The sequence below is a fragment of the Lepidochelys kempii genome, chromosome 1 (assembly GCF_965140265.1).
Source record: "Lepidochelys kempii isolate rLepKem1 chromosome 1, rLepKem1.hap2, whole genome shotgun sequence".
NCBI classification, from domain to species: domain Eukaryota; kingdom Metazoa; phylum Chordata; order Testudines; family Cheloniidae; genus Lepidochelys; species Lepidochelys kempii.
The window spans coordinates 159,368,927-159,386,785 of NC_133256.1; the positions used below are offsets into that span (position 1 = coordinate 159,368,927).

A 17,859-nucleotide genomic window follows, 5' to 3' on the forward strand; every position below is an offset into this window, starting at 1 on the left:
ACTTAGTTTATGTAAATGAACTTTGGGCCAATTTTTACCTTTTTTTAGTGACATTTACATAGACTGTACAGTATATGATACTGTGTCTGTTAATACTTACAAAAGTTTTGGAAAATAAAGTGTAATAATGATGAGATGTAAGCAGTGTTTCTGCCTTAAGTACATAATCTCTGCATCGTTAGATCATTAGCATTCAAACAGTATTTCATATTACAGCACCACAGATTTTGTATAGTATGTTTGAACATAGCTGTGCTCTCTAACACCACTGTAGTTAAGGTTATGTCAGGGTTTTATTTGTAAAATCTGTTAAATTTTAAATTTATAATTTGTCTGCAAAAATTACTTTGGCCTGAAATTTAGCATTTTATTAGTCTAGTAGCAAACTTGCCTTACCCATTTCTTTAAAAATCAGATAGGCAGTTTAAAAATGATATAAATACTATTTCTGATGGTATGTGTGTAACCAAGATAACTCAAAAACTAAGATAAAATACCAGCATTGCTGCTCCAATCTTTACAAGTTAGTGGTTTTAGAAAATCAGATTTCTGGGATTCAGCTTGCCCCCTAAATCTAATTGCGTTTCTGCTGAGTCAGCTGATCTGAATCAGACAGAGCCAACAACATCCAGTGAGAAGTCCTCTCTGTGATGTCACAGGCCTTCGGTGCCTTTGTTTCAGGTAGCTTTTTACAGCAATGGCACTTCAGCAGAAATTGTTTCTATGAAGAAAAATTTCAGTTAGAAGCTTTCACTCTTATATTTGATCCATAAGATGAGTAAAGGTTTGGACAAGGTTTGCAAGAGGTGTGTTGCAAATTTCTTCAGTAAATACTGCCAAATATCCTGCTAAGAGGACAGGAGTAAGACATTTCTAGGCTGCTGCATCCAATCCGAGGCTTCCCTCTCCTCAGTTCTAATAAGGTAAGACTCTGTACCTCACAGTACACTTCATCCAGCTCAAGCCTCGCTCATTTCCACTCTCAGTTTATAGAGATGGCTATGGAAGAAATGCATTATACCCTTATCAGCCTGTCAAGATATCTGATCACTGAATTATATCTCTTGTCACCTCTGCCAGTCATCATGTGCAATAAACAAGGATGGTTATTGTTGTTCTTTGCAGTTTTGTGTGACACTTTCCACCTCGATCTAATTGTCATATCCAACAGTGTCTTTTGTATATATGTTAAATGTTCAATATCTTACGAATGCATACATGAGTTATTATGTGTTTATGTTGTTTGTCTGATAGCCCTTGTTATGTGATGTTTCCATTCCATGAGTTAGAATGTTTTTGGAGAACAGAAAGTACTGGATTGTTGCTGTTGTTTCTAAAATATAGTATGGGTATTATAAGATATGCATATACTGTATGAACTCACTGCAAATATACGGATGTTGTTTTAATTTTTTTTCAATATTCATTTAATGAATAGTTTCTTGAATGATTCTATCATTTCCCCCAACTAACATTTCAAATAGGGAGGAACCCTTTTCTAGGAGGGCTGGTTTCCAGTCACAGAGAAGGAAACATTTCTTGGCGTTTACTTACAGTACCAGGTAAATAATAATAATAATTAATAATAAAAACAGGACCCAAATAGCAACTGGATGAACAAATTTAAAATAAATTAAGGACATTCAAGTGGCAACTTCAAAGACTATTTTCCTAACCCGTAAGCCCTGGAGATTCTGTTATACATTAATCTCAAAGATGCATAACTTCCCATGAGCCTTTCACAGCTAAAGCTTCTAAGGGTATGCCTACACTACAGTCAACACAGTACCACTGTAGCACTGTAGAATAGGTGCTTCCTATACTGATGGAAGGGGTTTCTTGTCAGTGTAGGTAATCCACCTCTCAGGCTTGTCTACACTTACTGGGGGATCGATGCGTGGCGATCGATGCATCGTCAGTCAATCTAGCGAGTCTAGTGAAGACCTGCTAAATCGACTGCAGATTGCTCTCCTGTCAACTCCTGTACTACACCGGATCGAGAAGAGTAAGGGGAGTCAATGGGAGAGCGTCTCCCGTTGACATCGCGTAGTGTGGACCCTGTGGTAAGTAGATCTAGGCTACGTCGACTTGAGTTACGCTATTCACGTAACTCAAATTGCGTAGTTTAGATCGACTTTTCCCTGTAGTGTAGACAAGACCTTGACAGTAGCTAGGTCGATGGAAGAAGACTTTAATTGAATTAGCTGTGTCTACAGTAGGGGTTAGGTTGACCTAACTATGGGGTTCAGGGCATGAAATTCTTCATAGGCCTGATCATAGCAGTTAGGTTGACCTGGTTTTTATGTGTAGACCAGGCCTTAGACTTGCATTTTGAGGGTGAGAGATCCCAGACTAGGGCTTGCTTCTAAACAGTATTTACAAGACTGATGGTCACAGTGACAGGTTGTCTGACAGAAGAAGAGCATAAGAACATAAGAACAGCCATACTGGGTCAGACCAAAGGTCTGTCAAGCCCAGTATCCTGTCCTCTGACAGTGGCCAATGGCAGGTGCCCAGAGGGAATGAATAGACAGATTATCATCAAGTGATCCATGCCCTGTCACCCAATCCTAGCTTCTGGCAAACAGAAGCTAGGGACACCATTCCTGCCCATCCTGGCTAATAGCCATTGATGGACCTATCTTCCATGAATCTATGTAACTCCCTTTTCAACCCTGTTATAATATTGGCCTTCACAATACCCTCTGGCAAGGAGTTCCAGAGGTTGACAGTGCGTTGCATGAAAAAATACTTTCTTGTGTTTGTTTTAAATCTGCTACCTATCAATTTGATTTGGTGGCCTCTTGTTCTTGTATTATGAAAAGGAGTAAATAACACTTCCTTATTTACTTTCTCTATACCACTCATGATTGTATAGACCTCTTTTATAGAAGGGGAACTCTGTTTTCCTTTGGTTAGCTTCATAGATTCCAAGGGACCATTGTGATCATCTAGTCTGACCTCCTGTATAACACAGGGCATAGAACTTCCCCAAGATAATTCCGAGAGCAGAGCTTTTAGAAAAACATCCACTTTTCATTTAAAAATTGACAGTGATAGCGAATCCACCACTATCCTTAGTAAATTGTTCCAGTGATTAATTACTTTCACTGTTAAAATGTATGCCTTATTTCCAGTCTGAATTTGTGTAGCTTCATTGAATTGTGTTATACCTTTCTATGCTAGATAGAAGAACCCATTACTAAATATATATTCCTATAGACGGTTATCAAGTCACCCCTTAACCTTCTCTTTGGCTATGTCTACATTACAGACCTTACAGCGGCATAGACGAACCGCTGCAGTGGTGCCGCTATAAGATCTCCTGTGTAGCTGCTCTATGACGGTGGGAGAGAACTCTCCTGCTGGCATCATTAAACCATCCCCAGTGAGCAGCAGTAGCTATCTCGGCAGGAGACCATCTCCCGCCAACACATCACTGTCCACACCAGCACTTTTGTCAGTGAAACTTTTGTTGGTCAGAGGCTGTTTTTTCACATCCCCCAACGGACACAAGTGCTAGTGTAGACAAAGCCTGTGTTAAGCTAAATAGATGAGTACTTTGAGTCTCTCACTATAAGGCATGTTTTCTAATCCTTCAGCCGTATTAAAATGCATATTGGTTGCTTGCATCTAGTTTACCAAGTTTAGTTAGTATAAACAAAGTTCAAACAGACAATCAGAGAGATTGCAATAATTGAATTGTTAGAGAGCCTCCTTCCTAGTTGTCAGAGTAACACCCGTGTTAGTCTGTATTCGCAAAAAGAAAAGGAGTACTTGTGGCACCTTAGAGACTAACCAATTTATTAGAGCATAAGCTTTCGTGAGCTACAGCTCACTTCATCAGATGCATATCGTGGAAACTGCTGCAGACTTTATATATACACAGAGAATATGAACCAATACCTCCTACCACCCCACTGTCCTGCTGGTAATAGCTTATCTAAAGTGATCATCAGGTGGGCCATTTCCAGCACAAATCCAGGTTTTCTCACCCTCCACCCCCCCACACAAATTCACTCTCCTGCTGGTGATAGCCCATCCAAAGTGACAACTCTTTACACAATGTGCATGACAATCAAGTTGGGCTATTTCCTGCACAAATCCAGGTTTTCTCACATCCCCCCCACCCCCATACACACACAAACTCACTCTCCTGCTGGTAATAGCTCATCCAGACTGACCACTCTTCAAGTTTAAATCCAAGTTAAACCAGAACATCGGGGGGGGGGGGCGGGTAGGAAAAAACAAGAGGAAACAGGCTACCTTGCATAATGACTTAGCCACTCCAAGTCTCTATTTAAGCCTAAATTAATAGTATCCAATTTGCAAATGAATTCCAATTCAGCAGTTTCTCGCTGGAGTCTGGATTTGAAGTTTTTTTGTTTTAAGATAGCAACCTTCATGTCTGTGATTGCGTGACCAGAGAGATTGAAGTGTTCTCCGACTGGTTTATGAATGTTATAATTCTTGACATCTGATTTGTGTCCATTTATTCTTTTACGTAGAGACTGTCCAGTTTGACCAATGTACATGGCAGAGGGGCATTGCTGGCACATGATGGCATATATCACATTGGTGGATGTGCAGGTGAACGAGCCTCTGATAGTGTGGGTGGGGGGATGTGATTTGTGCTGGAAATAGCCCAACTTGATTGTCATGCACATTGTGTAAAGAGTTGTCACTTTGGATGGGCTATCACCAGCAGGAGAGTGAATTTGTGTGGGGGGGTGGAGGGTGAGAAAACCTGGATTTGTGCTGGAAATGGCCCACCTGATGATCACTTTAGATAAGCTGTTACCAGCAGGACAGTGGGGTGGGAGGAGGTATTGGTTCATATTCTCTGTGTATATATAAAGTCTGCAGCAGTTTCCACGATATGCATCTGATGAAGTGAGCTGTAGCTCACGAAAGCTTATGCTCTAATAAATTGGTTAGTCTCTAAGGTGCCACAAGTACTCCTTTTCTTCTTCCTAGTTGTGTCAGTCAACAAATAAGAGTGCACTAGAATCCAGTCTTTTCTTCATATGAATGTTCAGACAGGTACATGAGATATATCCCTGTGGATAAAATTACTTCTGAAGAGCAATTTTTCCCCTTTGCAATAATACAGGATTCACCCCATGATAAATATTTATCAACAAGCTCCAGTAGATACCTCCCCACTCTGCTACAGATGTGCTCCCCTCAGTTACGAAGTACACATACTGATCACTGTGCTATACTCCTATATAATCCATATATTCCTCATGGACAAAATATGAACATTCCCTGGAAATTACATTTCATATAAGCTTGCAGGGGCTGTTGCTATCCTCCATGGCTATAGTTTTTGGGGAAAAAAACTTTTTTTTTAAATGGAAAAAACAAATTAATGGATTTCTCAGCCCATTATCCCTTGCACATGAACATGAGACACCGATACTAGTCTGGGTTAGGGGAAGGAATTTTTGTGCAGAAGCCCTTCGTTAAAATATTGGCAACATGTTGCTGTCCCGAAATTGGAAAACTAAACTGGCACTTCTTTGATGAGGGGCAAGTACTTAAACTTCATTTGCTAGATACTATCATAAGGAAACTTTCACTTCTGTGAATATTGCAGAGTTCTTAGAAATTGAGTGGCAATATGCAGACTTACTGTTGTCTTCTGTCTATTCCTTTCCTAATGTACTGCCTCTACTGAATGTCTGAATCCCAGTAAGTGTTAGCTGGCAATTCATGTTGTGGGATTTAAAGACATGTCACTGCCTGATACTGGCCCTGTAAAAAGGAGCAGGGCTAGTGCACCTGTGCCTTATCAGTACAGTCCAATCTGGCCAATTAATTGATCTTAAAAGCGGGTACCTGAGCCTTAGGGGAAGGGAGACCCAGTGAGTTAGGAGGGAAGATCTGACAGAGCCAGGAGATTATGCTTCCTGGGAGAAGGCTGAAGGCAGGAGAGCAGCAAGAGGGATTTGCTGGCTGGTGTCCCCAAGCCAGGGGGCCAGGGCTGAAGGCCAAAGAACAGCAGAGGGAGTTGCCTGCTGGCTCTAATCTGGAGAGCTGGAGCCAAGGGCCAGAGACGGCTGAATACAGGGAGCAGCAAGGACAGAGGTGGATTAAGATTTATTGAGGCCCTGGGCACAAAGAACATTTGGGCCCCCCAAACCCTGGGAGCCCAGGAGTACCAGAACTGGGCCATGCCCTCCCTCTTTTTAACGTGTTCGTAGTAGCCCTGGGCAGGCATTAAGTTGTGGCGGCATGGGTGTACTTTGTGGGGGGGGAGGGGAGTTTGCCCCTCCAACTGCAAGCCTTGGGTAGAGGCAACAGGAGGAGCAGTGCCACATGTGGCTGCTGCCTCAGGCACAAAGCCCAGGCAGCAGTGCAGGAGCAGCCTCGCAGCAGGAGCGACCCAGTGGGGAGTGGGCGGTAGACTGGCACCTGGAGTCAAGTGCAGGCACTGAGCAAGCCTGAGTAGAGTGTGGTGGCCATTGAGGCCGGGCCAGTAGCAGTGGGAGCTGCACTGGAGGAGCCCTCCCTGCCCAGCTCCTTGCTGCCTGTGACCTTTCTGGGGCTCCCTGCCTCCTCCCAACTGGGCCAGGGCCTCCTCTCCCTGCAGAGCACATCTGCAGGCCCGGGGAATGGGGCAGGAGGCTGGACTGGAGTCCCCACCCATGAGTCCCACTGGCAGCGCTGTGCCCTGGGGTGCAGGGACACGGGCTAGGGGCTGTTCTCAGGCACCCTGGCCCCCACCCAGGGCAAGTGGAGGGTCTGGGGCTCCCCACAGCTGCTCAGGCTCCCTGGGCATTGCCCGGCTCTGACTTCTGTTCTGGCTGGGGAGCAGGGCAATGGGAGGGGGGGTGGGGGAAGAGGAGGAGCAGGAGGTGGGGGCACAGTTCCAGTGCTGGTGGCCCCCACACTTCTACCCAGGTTTTGGTGCTCCTGCAGGGGCCCCTAAATTGGCCAGGCCCCCTGGGCATGCGACCCATTTGCCCGTGTGTTAATTTACTACTGAGCAGGGAGCTTACTTGCTGACATCTCTAGGGCCAGAGAACAGGACCCAGAGGGACCATGAGAGAGCCTGGGGGAGTGAGGAATGCTCTCCTGGGAAAGATGATCTCCTAGCAGAGAAGCAGAGGGGGTTCATGCTGGGAAGAGAGATGTTGCACTCCAATTGGATGAGCTGGGGTTGCTGCTGTCCTTGCAGAGGGACAGAAGAAGAGGGCCAACAAGGAGCCTAGGTGTGGTGGAAGACACCAGAATATGGTATGGATGGGCTCCCAGCAGAGATGATAGGAGGGTGCTTGCTGGGAAAGCAGGATTTTTAAGAACTATATCCACAGGGTGTGGAAATGGACTGTGTTTGGGACTCTTGTTGAGGACTAATTGAGCTATGTTTTGGTAATAAACCTTGTGGATGGACTAGAGGGTAAGCTTGCATGGAGTTACTGGGGACTCAGGGAACTGAGGCAGGTGTAATTATCATGCTGTGGGGGGAAGTGGGTGCTCCAGGTAGGGCTGCCCTGTGACAAAACACATATCCCCACTTCCCACCCAGAGTAGGGTGACTTTTTTTAGTTATGATGTGTTGGCTTCAAATTTTAGTTACACGGCAATAATAAAGTTTTACTTTAAGTCTTATACTTCTTTTGTTGTTGCACTTTTGTTCTATTGTGTTATTCTTATTTAAGTTCTGTTTCTGCTTGCATGAGATGAGGAAGCTCTCAGGTGGGGAGAAGTCTGTAATTTTATATATGGGGGAAGAGTTCTGACAAAGGTCTGAGGGCTGGTATCTCTGCCAAATGGGTTTGGTTCTGAGCCTACCAGTTAGGACTGATTTAGAACCCAGAACTGGAAATGCCACCAAGTAACTTGTCTTCTGTCCACATTCTGAGTTGGTTTTCCCATGATCACCTTGATCAATCGGTCCATCAGCCCTCACAGAAAGAGCGCCGATCACAATATGTCATTGGTGTTGTTGTAGCCAGTCCTTCAGCCACCAACGGGCCAGGCTCTCAGTGGCACTTGTCCATGATATATTAAGAAAAAAGATATGCTCCCCCTCAAAATGGCCATTTTCTATTTTTTCATTTGTGAAAAAAGACTAATTATATATTTCTTGCGTGTCTGAGTTAACGACTTGAGATTGTCGAAATTACAGGGTCAATTGAAATTATCTTAATCTAAGATTATCAATCAGATTAGTACAGCACTATACAGAATGAAATAGATACATTACTACCCTTTGTTGTCAGACTAAGAGCTGTATATCTGTCTGTCCTGCATCTGGAAGGGACGTGCAGTTTTCATTCTCCCAACCTAAGTTTCCATACCAGTATCATTATATAGGGTTTCAGACAAAGGAAACCTAGTTGCCAAGAATATTCTCCCAGAAACATATATTGTGATGTCATTTCTATAGAGTCTCAGTTTACCTGATTCACAGGAGAAGGCATGATTATTTACAGCTGAGAGGACTAACAATTCTTCAAATTAATATCTCTCAATGGGTCTTTCTTACCCCACAATCATTCTTCCATATTGATTTCCCCAACAGAAAACATCTGACTGCTATAACAATAATTTCTTATTAGTTTTCCTAGTTAAGATATGCTTATGCCAGCATTTTATATGTATGTTAAGGAGATGGTTTTCCAAGAACATGAAGGTGCCCTGGAGTTATTAAATACAGCATAATGAATGAATTTCTGAATAGGGTTATTTACTGGTCAAGACCAGTGTTCTAGGCCTTAGAATTCAGACATACTCTTTGCTGAAGATAAAGATTCTAAAGAATAGCTAATATATATAAATGAATCAAATATACAGAAATAAAGAACTAAAGGTATTACTGTTTACTAACAGGTTTCAGAGTAATAGCCGTGTTAGTCTGTATTCACAAAAAGAAAAGGAGGACTTGTGGCACCTTAGCGACTAACCAATTTATTTGAGCATAAGCTTTCGTGAGCTACAGCTCACATCCGATGAAGTGAGCTGTAGCTCACGAAAGCTTATGCTCAAATAAATTGGTTAGTCAACTAAGGTGCCACAAGTCCTCCTTTTCTTTTTGTTTACTAACAGGTACTAACATAAGGCACATCTAAATCTCTAGCTCCCCCTAGTCCTGAATCTAAGAAATGCTCAAAGGACTTCTTCTGACAAGGCTTTTAAAACAACTCAATAGCACTCACCAAAGATTCAGAAAGAAAAGGAAGGTTCTCTGTAGCAGTGGCTCTCAATATTTCCTGACTATTGTCCCCCTTTCAGGAGTCTGGTTTGTCTTGCGTACCCCAAGTTTCACCTCACTTAACTACTTGCTTATAAAATCAGACATAAAAATACGAGTGTCACAGCACACTATTACTGAAAATTGCTTACTTTCTCATTTTTACCATATAATTATACAATAAATCAATTGGAATATAAGTATTGTACTTACATTTCAGTGTATAGTATATACAGCAGTATAAACAAGTCATTGTCTGTATGAAATTTTAGTTTGTACTGACGTTGCTAGTGCTTTTTATATAGCCTGTTATAAAACTAGGCAAATACCTAGATGAGTTGATGTACCCCCCTGGAAGACCTCTGTGTACCCTCAGGGGTTTGAGTATCCCTGGTTGAGAACCACTGATTTATTGGACCATTGCCACCATAGCTGTCCACCACACTGGTCCAAAATCCTTAAGAAATAATTTCCAAAATGCTAGCTATGAAGATCCTTCCTAGCTACCACCCAGCAACAGTTCAAGGGAGACAAAACAAAGCCAACACCAGGAAATCATGCTGCAGCCAATGCTCTGGTTTCAAACCGAGTGTGCTAGATGTAGAAATACTCATGCTGCATCCTCCCATTACTGGTTTAACCAATTGATTTGCTACTCTAAGTTATTATCAGAAATGCTCTGATCAGGAAAAGGAAACGCTGACAACTTTGTGTTCAATAAATGAAGCCCTCATGATGACACCTTTTTTTCCCCTTCTGCTATGTTTTTGTACCCCTTACATGGGGCTAGATTCGCAAAAGGTGTATGGGTGTTGCATCCTGTCGTCTAATGAAATTCACGGCCCTTTTTAGGCATGGAGTGAGAGTTAATTTTTTTAAAAAAAATTCACAGAAGCCAGCATGCTGGGAGCAGGGAAGCCATTTAAGCTAATCAGAAGGAAATGACGAGGAGTGGGGCTTAGGCCCCATCTCTGAAAGGAAGTTAGGTGCCTTCCTCCACTTGGGATTCACAGAGTTAGGCATCTAAGCCAGTTCAGTTTTTTCTCATGAAAAATCAGGAGGTAGCACGAGGAAATTATAGGCAATAGCCCAGTGGTTAGGGTGTTCACCCAGGCTATAGAAGACTCAGCTTCCAGTCCCTCCTTTGCTGGACTTGAACTCAGGTTCCAATATAAGTGCCCTAATCACTGGGCTCTTTCAATCTCTCCTGTTGAAGCTATTCCACTTTTAATAATTATTATTAATTGGGCCAAAGAGAGAGTATGAGAATGACTCTATAGCTCAGTGATTAGGGTACCCACCTGCAAGAGGGGGCTTCAAGTCCCTGCTTTAAATCAGGCAGAATGGGGACTTAAGCCTCGGTCTCCCACATGGCATGTGAGTGTACTTCTCGAAAGCTTATGCTCAAATAAATTGGTTAGTCTCTAAGGTGCCACAAGTACTCCTTTTCTTTTTGCGAATACAGACTAACACGGCTGTTACTCTGAAACCTGTCACTGGGCTATTGGTTATAAGAGGGAAAATTGACACCACCACCATTGTCTTTTGTGTGTTAGGCATGCTCTGAATATGCCTACCTGTCAGGTAAGAGGCCATGGAACACCTAGTTTGTGAAACTTGGCAGGTCTTAGACATGAGGTAGGGCATCAGGACTTAAATGGCTTTGTGTATGCCTGCTGGCAGAAGCATAGGTCCCTACGGGACTCCTCTGGTGGACACTTAGGCACTTATGGAGGTTAGCCAGCAGCTGAGTAGTGGTTTTGGGAATGCCAGTGGTGCCTGTTTTATCTGTGTGGATTTTGATAGAAACTGTTACAAACCTCTTCTGCCTTATGTTTTTTTATAAAATGGCATTATGGGAATAAAGAATACATACCCGGAGCTAGAGATGTTTAAAATAATAGATTTCCATACCAATATTGGTTTTATAGGTATTATCTATTTCCAAATATGGCATTGTTTCAGAAACTCTGTGCTTCCCTTTAATACTTGCTCTTCTTTCTACAGGTGTTAGTTTAAGCAAATCAGTACAAGTAAATAAGCAGAATTTTAGATCAGCACAGGTTTCACATCATCAAAAACAAGGAATAGTCAAGAGTGCAGCTCTATTCCTAGAGGTATGAAACATTTGGATCCCATTTAACCTCAAAGTTTCTAATGTGTTTGCTCCTATATCATACTTCATTCCATAATTTTCAACTTTTTTTCTGAATATCCTTAATTTCAGTGTGTTCTGAAGATGTATTGCATGCACCATTTTTTGTTTAAATATAGTGGTATTATTTTAAACATATAAGGATACTTTTGTGAGGGCAAAAGTTACTATATGAAATAAATGTATGATAATCTAAATAGAACAGAAAATACCAAAAATGAGCGTCTTGAGTCACAAAAAAATCACTGATCATTCACTAACATAAGTGTAGCTTTTTTTACCATTATCTTTGTTTATCTTGAATTGTAGGAGAAAAAGACAACTGAAGACATAAATCAAAAAGTAGAACCCTATGAAGATACAAAACATAAGATAGAAATTGAACCAACCAAGAAACCATCAAAGCAAGAAACTTCTAATAAAACATGTAGAGGTATACTTTTAATTTTTCATAACCTCATTTGAGCTTATGCAAACAGAACAAATGAACTACAGTACACTGGTAATATACGCTGCCGTGATGGCCATTAGTCTGTATCTGACATACAACAAACAAGTTCAACAACAGCGTTAATACAAGCCACTGAAGTCCACCTTAGTGATGCTGTAGCACTTATGTAAGTAATTTATAGTTGGTTTATATATGTCTGTGCTTCTGGCCTTCTAATAGCATTCTTGGTGACAATATGCAGAAATCAGGTGCCTTGTTTGAGCAGATAATGGATTATGGTGGTTTTATTGACAATTTATGCTGATCAACTTGATCCTGAGTGATAGGCTGCTGACCCCTATCATCTGGCCTTCAGAAGGGTGGTTTCAGATGAGGGTTGAGAGGTAATTTATGCTGCTACTGGAACCTTGTCTAGAGTTTGTCTCGGTCTACCTTGTCTCCCCAATTGTCTCAACAAGGATTGAGATCAGAGCCCATCTGCTCTCAAAACTTGTCCTCCTTTTGGTTTGTCATACCCCAAAGGTGCACCAAACCTGCTTGACCCTGTTTTGACACTATTAATGCTGTTATCCCTGAAGAGGCATATCTGATGTAGCTGCATGAACAAGGGGAATCCACCCTGCAAGGGGGGGAGGGTTTCTTACTGAGCCAAAATCACTCCTTGGTGGTCTTCAGTCCTTGGTATAAGGCCTTTCTGTTTATCTCTGTTAATCTTTGACTATTTTCACTTCTCCTTGTGATCTACTTTTTCTTTAAGGTTGTGTTTTAGCTCATTTTATTGTTTGGCAGTGAGTAGTTCTCTCCAAGACAGTGAGACCATCCCTATTTTTTTTTAATTGTATAGCAACTTGATATATAAGCCTTGGGTGCTCTCTGTGTGTATACTACCCCCCCAAAACAACCCAAGTAATGCCCACACTACAGAGCCAATACAGCTAGGATATGATAAAGTGGAATCTATTCCACCTTATTCAACATCAACAAAATTGTCACTTAAGTTCCAGAATTCTTCTTTATGATGGGTGATGATACTGAAGACAAAAAGAACACAATGTGAGTTTAGATCCCATGTTGAATTTGTTTGCAGGGCTGGTAGTTGGACTTTGTCATATAGAAGTATATTACTTTTCTAGGTTCACCATTTACAAAATCATGGAGTATTAAAAATTATCATGAATAAAATTATCACATTTATACACTGAATAAAGTTAAACAACTGGAAAAAAAATGTAATAAAAGCCTAGAGGAAAACTCTAGGGTCGATTTAGCGTCCGGGTGCTCTATCTAGATCTAACAAATCTTCTGGCATACTCATTAGTGAACAGTATCTTCTTAGTAATCTCATAAAACTGGTGAAATATAAACAAGAATGATGTTATATAGATTTACAGAGGTAAAATGTCTTTGCACTATCTAATGCTCTTAAACAATTTTTAAATTAAAAAGATTCCTAAATAAAAATATTCCATTGTAGAATTTTTAAGAGATGAAATACAGCTCACAGAAGAAAAAACTCATTTTGAATTTATGGAAAGAAAAAAGAAAAATAGAGAAGTGCAAAAACGGAAAGCTGACTTACTGAAAGAAGAACTGGAGAAACTGATGAAAGCAGGACAAACTCGACCGCCAAACGATGTCCCAGTAAGGAAGAATAATCAGGAAAAAGTTGTAGCAGAAGAGAATGAAAAGGAGGAAAGAAAAAGTAAACAACTAAGTGACAAAGGAGCAGCAGAAGATAAAAGTGTAACTTCAACGCAGAATAACAGAACACCCACTAGACTAAAAAAACAGTATACCTTCACAGAAGCCACTGAAAACTTGCATCAGGGGCTTCCTGCATCAGGTCCAGTGTCCAACACAGGCAGCCTCCGCAAAAACAGACAAGCTGGTCAGCACCAGAGTGAGACAGCTGAATTGAAGGCAAGAAATTCATTTGGCATATATGAGCCATCATTTGGTAAAGTTACCAAAACAAGGCAGAAAGACACTGCTGCAGAGGATGGATGCTATGTTCGTACAACGCTAAGAGAGAGGAAAAATTCTCTTATGGAAGAACTCTTTGGACCAAGCGGTGTCTTAAACAACCATTCAACCCCTAACACAAAAGGGCTTGATAAAGAACAAACAATTGTGGACAATGAAACGTTACATAATTATACAAGTGAGATTTCAGACTCTGACACTGGTCTGCAATGTGGAGATTCTAAACTTACACTAGGAAAGTCTTAGCTAACAACTTCATCCTCAGACTTAAAATAGTTTTAATATTCAATTGATTTATAAGTTAAATTGTTTATCTTTAATCTTGAAATATGCAGTATGTTTAACATTTGTTGAAAAGCAGTGTGTTGCCTACCAGTTTTGGGTTTTTGCCTTCATTATTTGTAAGATTTCATTTAAATCTTATTAGAATTTTTATCTGAACCATTCTTCAGCAATAAAACTGAAATGGAATACTCAGTTACAGGAGAGTATTTCTCTACAAGTGCATTATCCCAGTGCTCATGCACTCTACTCAATTGGTTGAACATTCTTGGGCATATTAGAATTCACCATAATACAGAATATTAAAACCATGTTTATGCTAGCTGCAGTGAAAGGCTGTCAAAGCTGGAAAGCAGTTGAAGTCTGTCTGGAAAAGTAACACATTAAAGAAGGGCTTGTGCTACAGAACAGTGAAGACAAATAGGATTGAAATATCTACTGGATTTAGGGGGAAAATTCTGCCCCTATGAAGTCAGTGAGGTCAGGATTTCACAAGTGTTTTAAATATGTGTGTAGCTTTTAAATCTGAGCCCCTAGTCTAGCAAAGCACTTAAGCAGTTTCATAACTTTAAGCACAAGTAGTTCTTCACTACGACTATTCCTGCTTAAAGTTATGCAAGTACTTAGATACTTTAGTGGATCAGCGCCCATATATAAAATGCTTTAAGACTATAAAAGTAATCATCTGTAAGCTATGTTTTTATCCAATAGTGGCATGACTCTAAAAGCTGAAGCGTTTCAGTAATCTTGTGTCAGAATAAGAGAATACATTAATTCAAACTGCCATAAGTTTAAAGTTGAAATGCTGGGGGCAGATAGCAGGCCTTTATTGGTGAAAGGTCTTCAGCTCTGGAATTCAATCATCCACCAACCCTCAAGAATGACAGGCAGCCTTTAGGGTGAAATGCAAGATCTTTCACTTCAATCTGGATTTCTAAGTGAGATTTGTCAGCTGGCTAAGGTGATTGATTTGCTTTTATGGTCATTATTTGGCCCTGATACAATAAAAGTTAGAGTTCAGTCCTGAAATATCCTCCAAAATTCAAACAAAATTATATTTTCACCAGCTCCAGAAAGCTCTGAAGCTTCATTTGTTGCCATTGAAAGTTAGAATTCCTCAAAGCACCCCACCCCAACCACTGGACTCAGGTGATGAAGTCTGCACTATTTTGCCCACCTAATATGTAGTTTTGGAAAAGTAGGGGATGCCCACTTCTCAAGTAGCCTTGCCTTTGTTTACTGTTTTGGTTTTTTAAAATCTGTACAGTCACTTAAAGTAGGATGTTTCAGATACGTAGCAAGGGTCAGAAAAATCAAAGACAGATTTTTTTTTCCTAATTTTCAAAAAAGCCAAGGACATTTAAAAACAGTTGCGTAAACATTAATTATCCTGTAACAGATTCCAATCACTTTTCAGGATTAAGATACTCTGCATGTGTTCACATAATAGTATTTCTCTTGGTATTTGATAGCTTTTCTCCTAAAGATAAGATACTTTGATTAAACTTTGCAATGAAAAACTTCAAAGATCATGGGTGTCATCAAAGATGCATGTGGAAAGAATATCTATGAAATATTTCTTTTGTGTGATTATAGCCATACCCAGCATATGGAGCAGTCACATTCAAAAAATACTTAAACCAACACCTTTGTTCACAGTTCTCAGAGCCAAAACTTCATTGCTCTTGCTCTCCCAAGGAGGTTAATTAAAGAAATCAATAGGATTACTTGTGTGAATAAATAGAGCAACACTTGGCCCAGTAAATGTAACCAAAACAGACAACACAAATCTACTGCTAAAGCAGCTTTTCTTTTGGAAAAAGATGCTGCTTCTACTGGTCTTGCTGCTCTTTCACTTCAAAACAAATGAAATGCAAGACTTTTGAGCATCAGCAGATGCGTCTAGGGCAGAGGTGGGCAAACTATGGCCTGCGGGACTGTCCTCCGCGGCCCAAGCTCCTGGCCAGGGAGACTAGCCCCCAGCCCCTCCCCTGCTGTCCTCCCTCCCCTGCAGCCTCTGCGCAACGCACTGCCAGCACTCTGGGCTGCGAGCTCCCTCCGCTCTGAGCGGCATGGTAAGGGGGCGGGGAGTGGGAGGGTTGGATAAGGGGCAGGGAGTCCTGGGGGGCACTCAGGGGACAGGGAGTGGTTGGATGGGGCGGAGGAACAGGGGGACTGGATAGGCATGGGAGTCCTAGGGGGCCTGTTGGGGGGAGGGTGTGGATAGGGATCGGGGCAGTCAGGGGTGGTGGTTGGATAAGGGGTGGGGTCCTGGGAGGGGGTAGTTAGGGGACAAGGAGCAGGGGGGTTGGGAGTTCTGAAGGGGCCAGTCAGGGGGCGGGAAGTGGGAGGAGGCCAGGCCGTTTGGGGAGGCACACCCCTACCCGGTCCTCCATACATTTTCACAACCCCAAAAAGTTTGCCCACCCCTGATCCAGGGGACCAGTGTTAATAGTATGGTTAAAATAATCTCCGTTTAGTGCCTCAAAGTTTGTGTATGTAATGCACTGTTTCCTCGTTTATCTCCTTAGGAACTACCAATTATCTTCCAATAAAATGATCGTTAATCTTTTCAAAAGTTTTAATTAAAATGAATATGGCATGAACCACCTATTTAATGAATAAAGAAACCATGCACACCGGTTCTCAATCCCTGTATTTTTTTCTTGGTGCTGCATATTTAATGCATAAATATTAATACAGACTCAACATAACCAACATAAAAAAACACATTAAAAATTCACATACAAAGAAAAGCATTTCATGCACACACACAGAACAGATATCATGACCTTAAGAATTCATTCCTAAACAAAGCGTTCATCTGGGGGCGGGGGATGAGAATCAGGCACATCCCTCTAGGACTATGAAGGGAGCTGAATGTAGTGGAACAGATGCGGGTCCATTGCACCGGGCAAGCAGGTGAGCCAACGTTCCTGGAACTTACACAGGCGTGTTATGTGCCCCTTTCCACGTGAGTTTTTTCCATGCCAGTGTAGAGGCATGCAGGGCTTGTGGATCAGGGACTCTGCAAATCCACTGACCATTGGCCCTCCAGGAAAGGAATGACATGGGCAGTGGACAGTGTAGCCCAGCAGTTGCAAAACAGTTTTATCACTGTTCAGCAGGTTAGTAGGGAGGTCCCTTACCCTGCAGGACCATATGCATCCAGCCTGTTTACTGTAGCTTAGCACTGGAGAAAAGAGGATTCATTCCAAAAAGTAAAGTTTTTCCTCTGCTAATTATCGTTTTCTTCAAGATTTTCTATTACTTAGAAATCCGAGTCCCTGACTTACTTTATTACCTTGCAGACTGTCTTGGGCTATCCTGGAAGATGACGTTACTCATATTTTGAAATGTTTCAGAGTAGCAGCTGTGTTAGTCTGTATCCGCAAAAAGAGAAGGAGGACTTGTGGCACCTTAGAGACTAACAAATTTATTAGAGCATAAACTTTCGTGGGCTACAGCCCACTTCATCAGATGCATCAAATGGAACATATAGTAAGATATATATACACACACACAGATAAGTTGGAAGTTACCATACAAACTGTGAGAGGCTAATTAGTTAAGATGAGCGATTATCAGCAGGAGAAAAAAAACTTTTGTAGTGATAATCAAGATGGCCCATTTAGACAGTTGACAAGAAGGTGTGGGGATACTTAACATGGGGAAATAGATTCAATATGTGCAATGACCCAGCCACTCCCAGTCTCTATTCATTACACATATTGAATCTATTGTTACGTATCCCCACACCTTCTTGTCAACTGTCTAAATGGG

The 17,859-nt window shown here is 41.5% G+C and overlaps 2 protein-coding genes across 7 annotated transcripts in view; one reads left to right on the plus strand and one right to left on the minus strand.

Moving 5' to 3' along the window:
• The window catches only part of LCA5L (lebercilin LCA5 like), a 34,142-nt gene extending 18,000 nt beyond the window's left edge, over positions 1 to 16,142 (plus strand). For 2 of the 4 annotated variants that reach the window (XM_073360521.1, XM_073360538.1), the window contains exons 6-9: positions 1,485 to 1,562; positions 11,213 to 11,322; positions 11,670 to 11,793; positions 13,286 to 16,142. In XM_073360521.1, coding sequence (XP_073216622.1) covers positions 1,485 to 1,562; positions 11,213 to 11,322; positions 11,670 to 11,793; positions 13,286 to 14,040 — 1,067 coding nt within the window. In that variant the 3' untranslated portion in view covers positions 14,041 to 16,142. Of the gene's footprint in view, positions 1 to 1,484; positions 1,563 to 11,212; positions 11,323 to 11,669; positions 11,794 to 13,285 lie in introns of those variants that run through there. The other 2 variants (XM_073360528.1, XM_073360547.1) reach the window with 2 other exon arrangements.
• SH3BGR (SH3 domain binding glutamate rich protein) overlaps positions 1 to 17,859 on the minus strand; it is a 93,407-nt gene that overhangs the window by 71,736 nt on the left and 3,812 nt on the right. For 2 of the 3 annotated variants that reach the window (XM_073360569.1, XM_073360560.1), the window contains exons 1-2: positions 13,608 to 17,638; positions 13,391 to 13,410 (exon numbers count right to left, since the gene is read on the minus strand). The exons of the other annotated variant lie outside the window; for it this stretch is intronic. In XM_073360569.1, coding sequence (XP_073216670.1) covers positions 13,391 to 13,410; positions 13,608 to 13,635 — 48 coding nt within the window. In that variant the 5' untranslated portion in view covers positions 13,636 to 17,638. Of the gene's footprint in view, positions 1 to 13,390; positions 13,411 to 13,607; positions 17,639 to 17,859 lie in introns of those variants that run through there. 3 annotated transcript variants of the gene reach the window in all.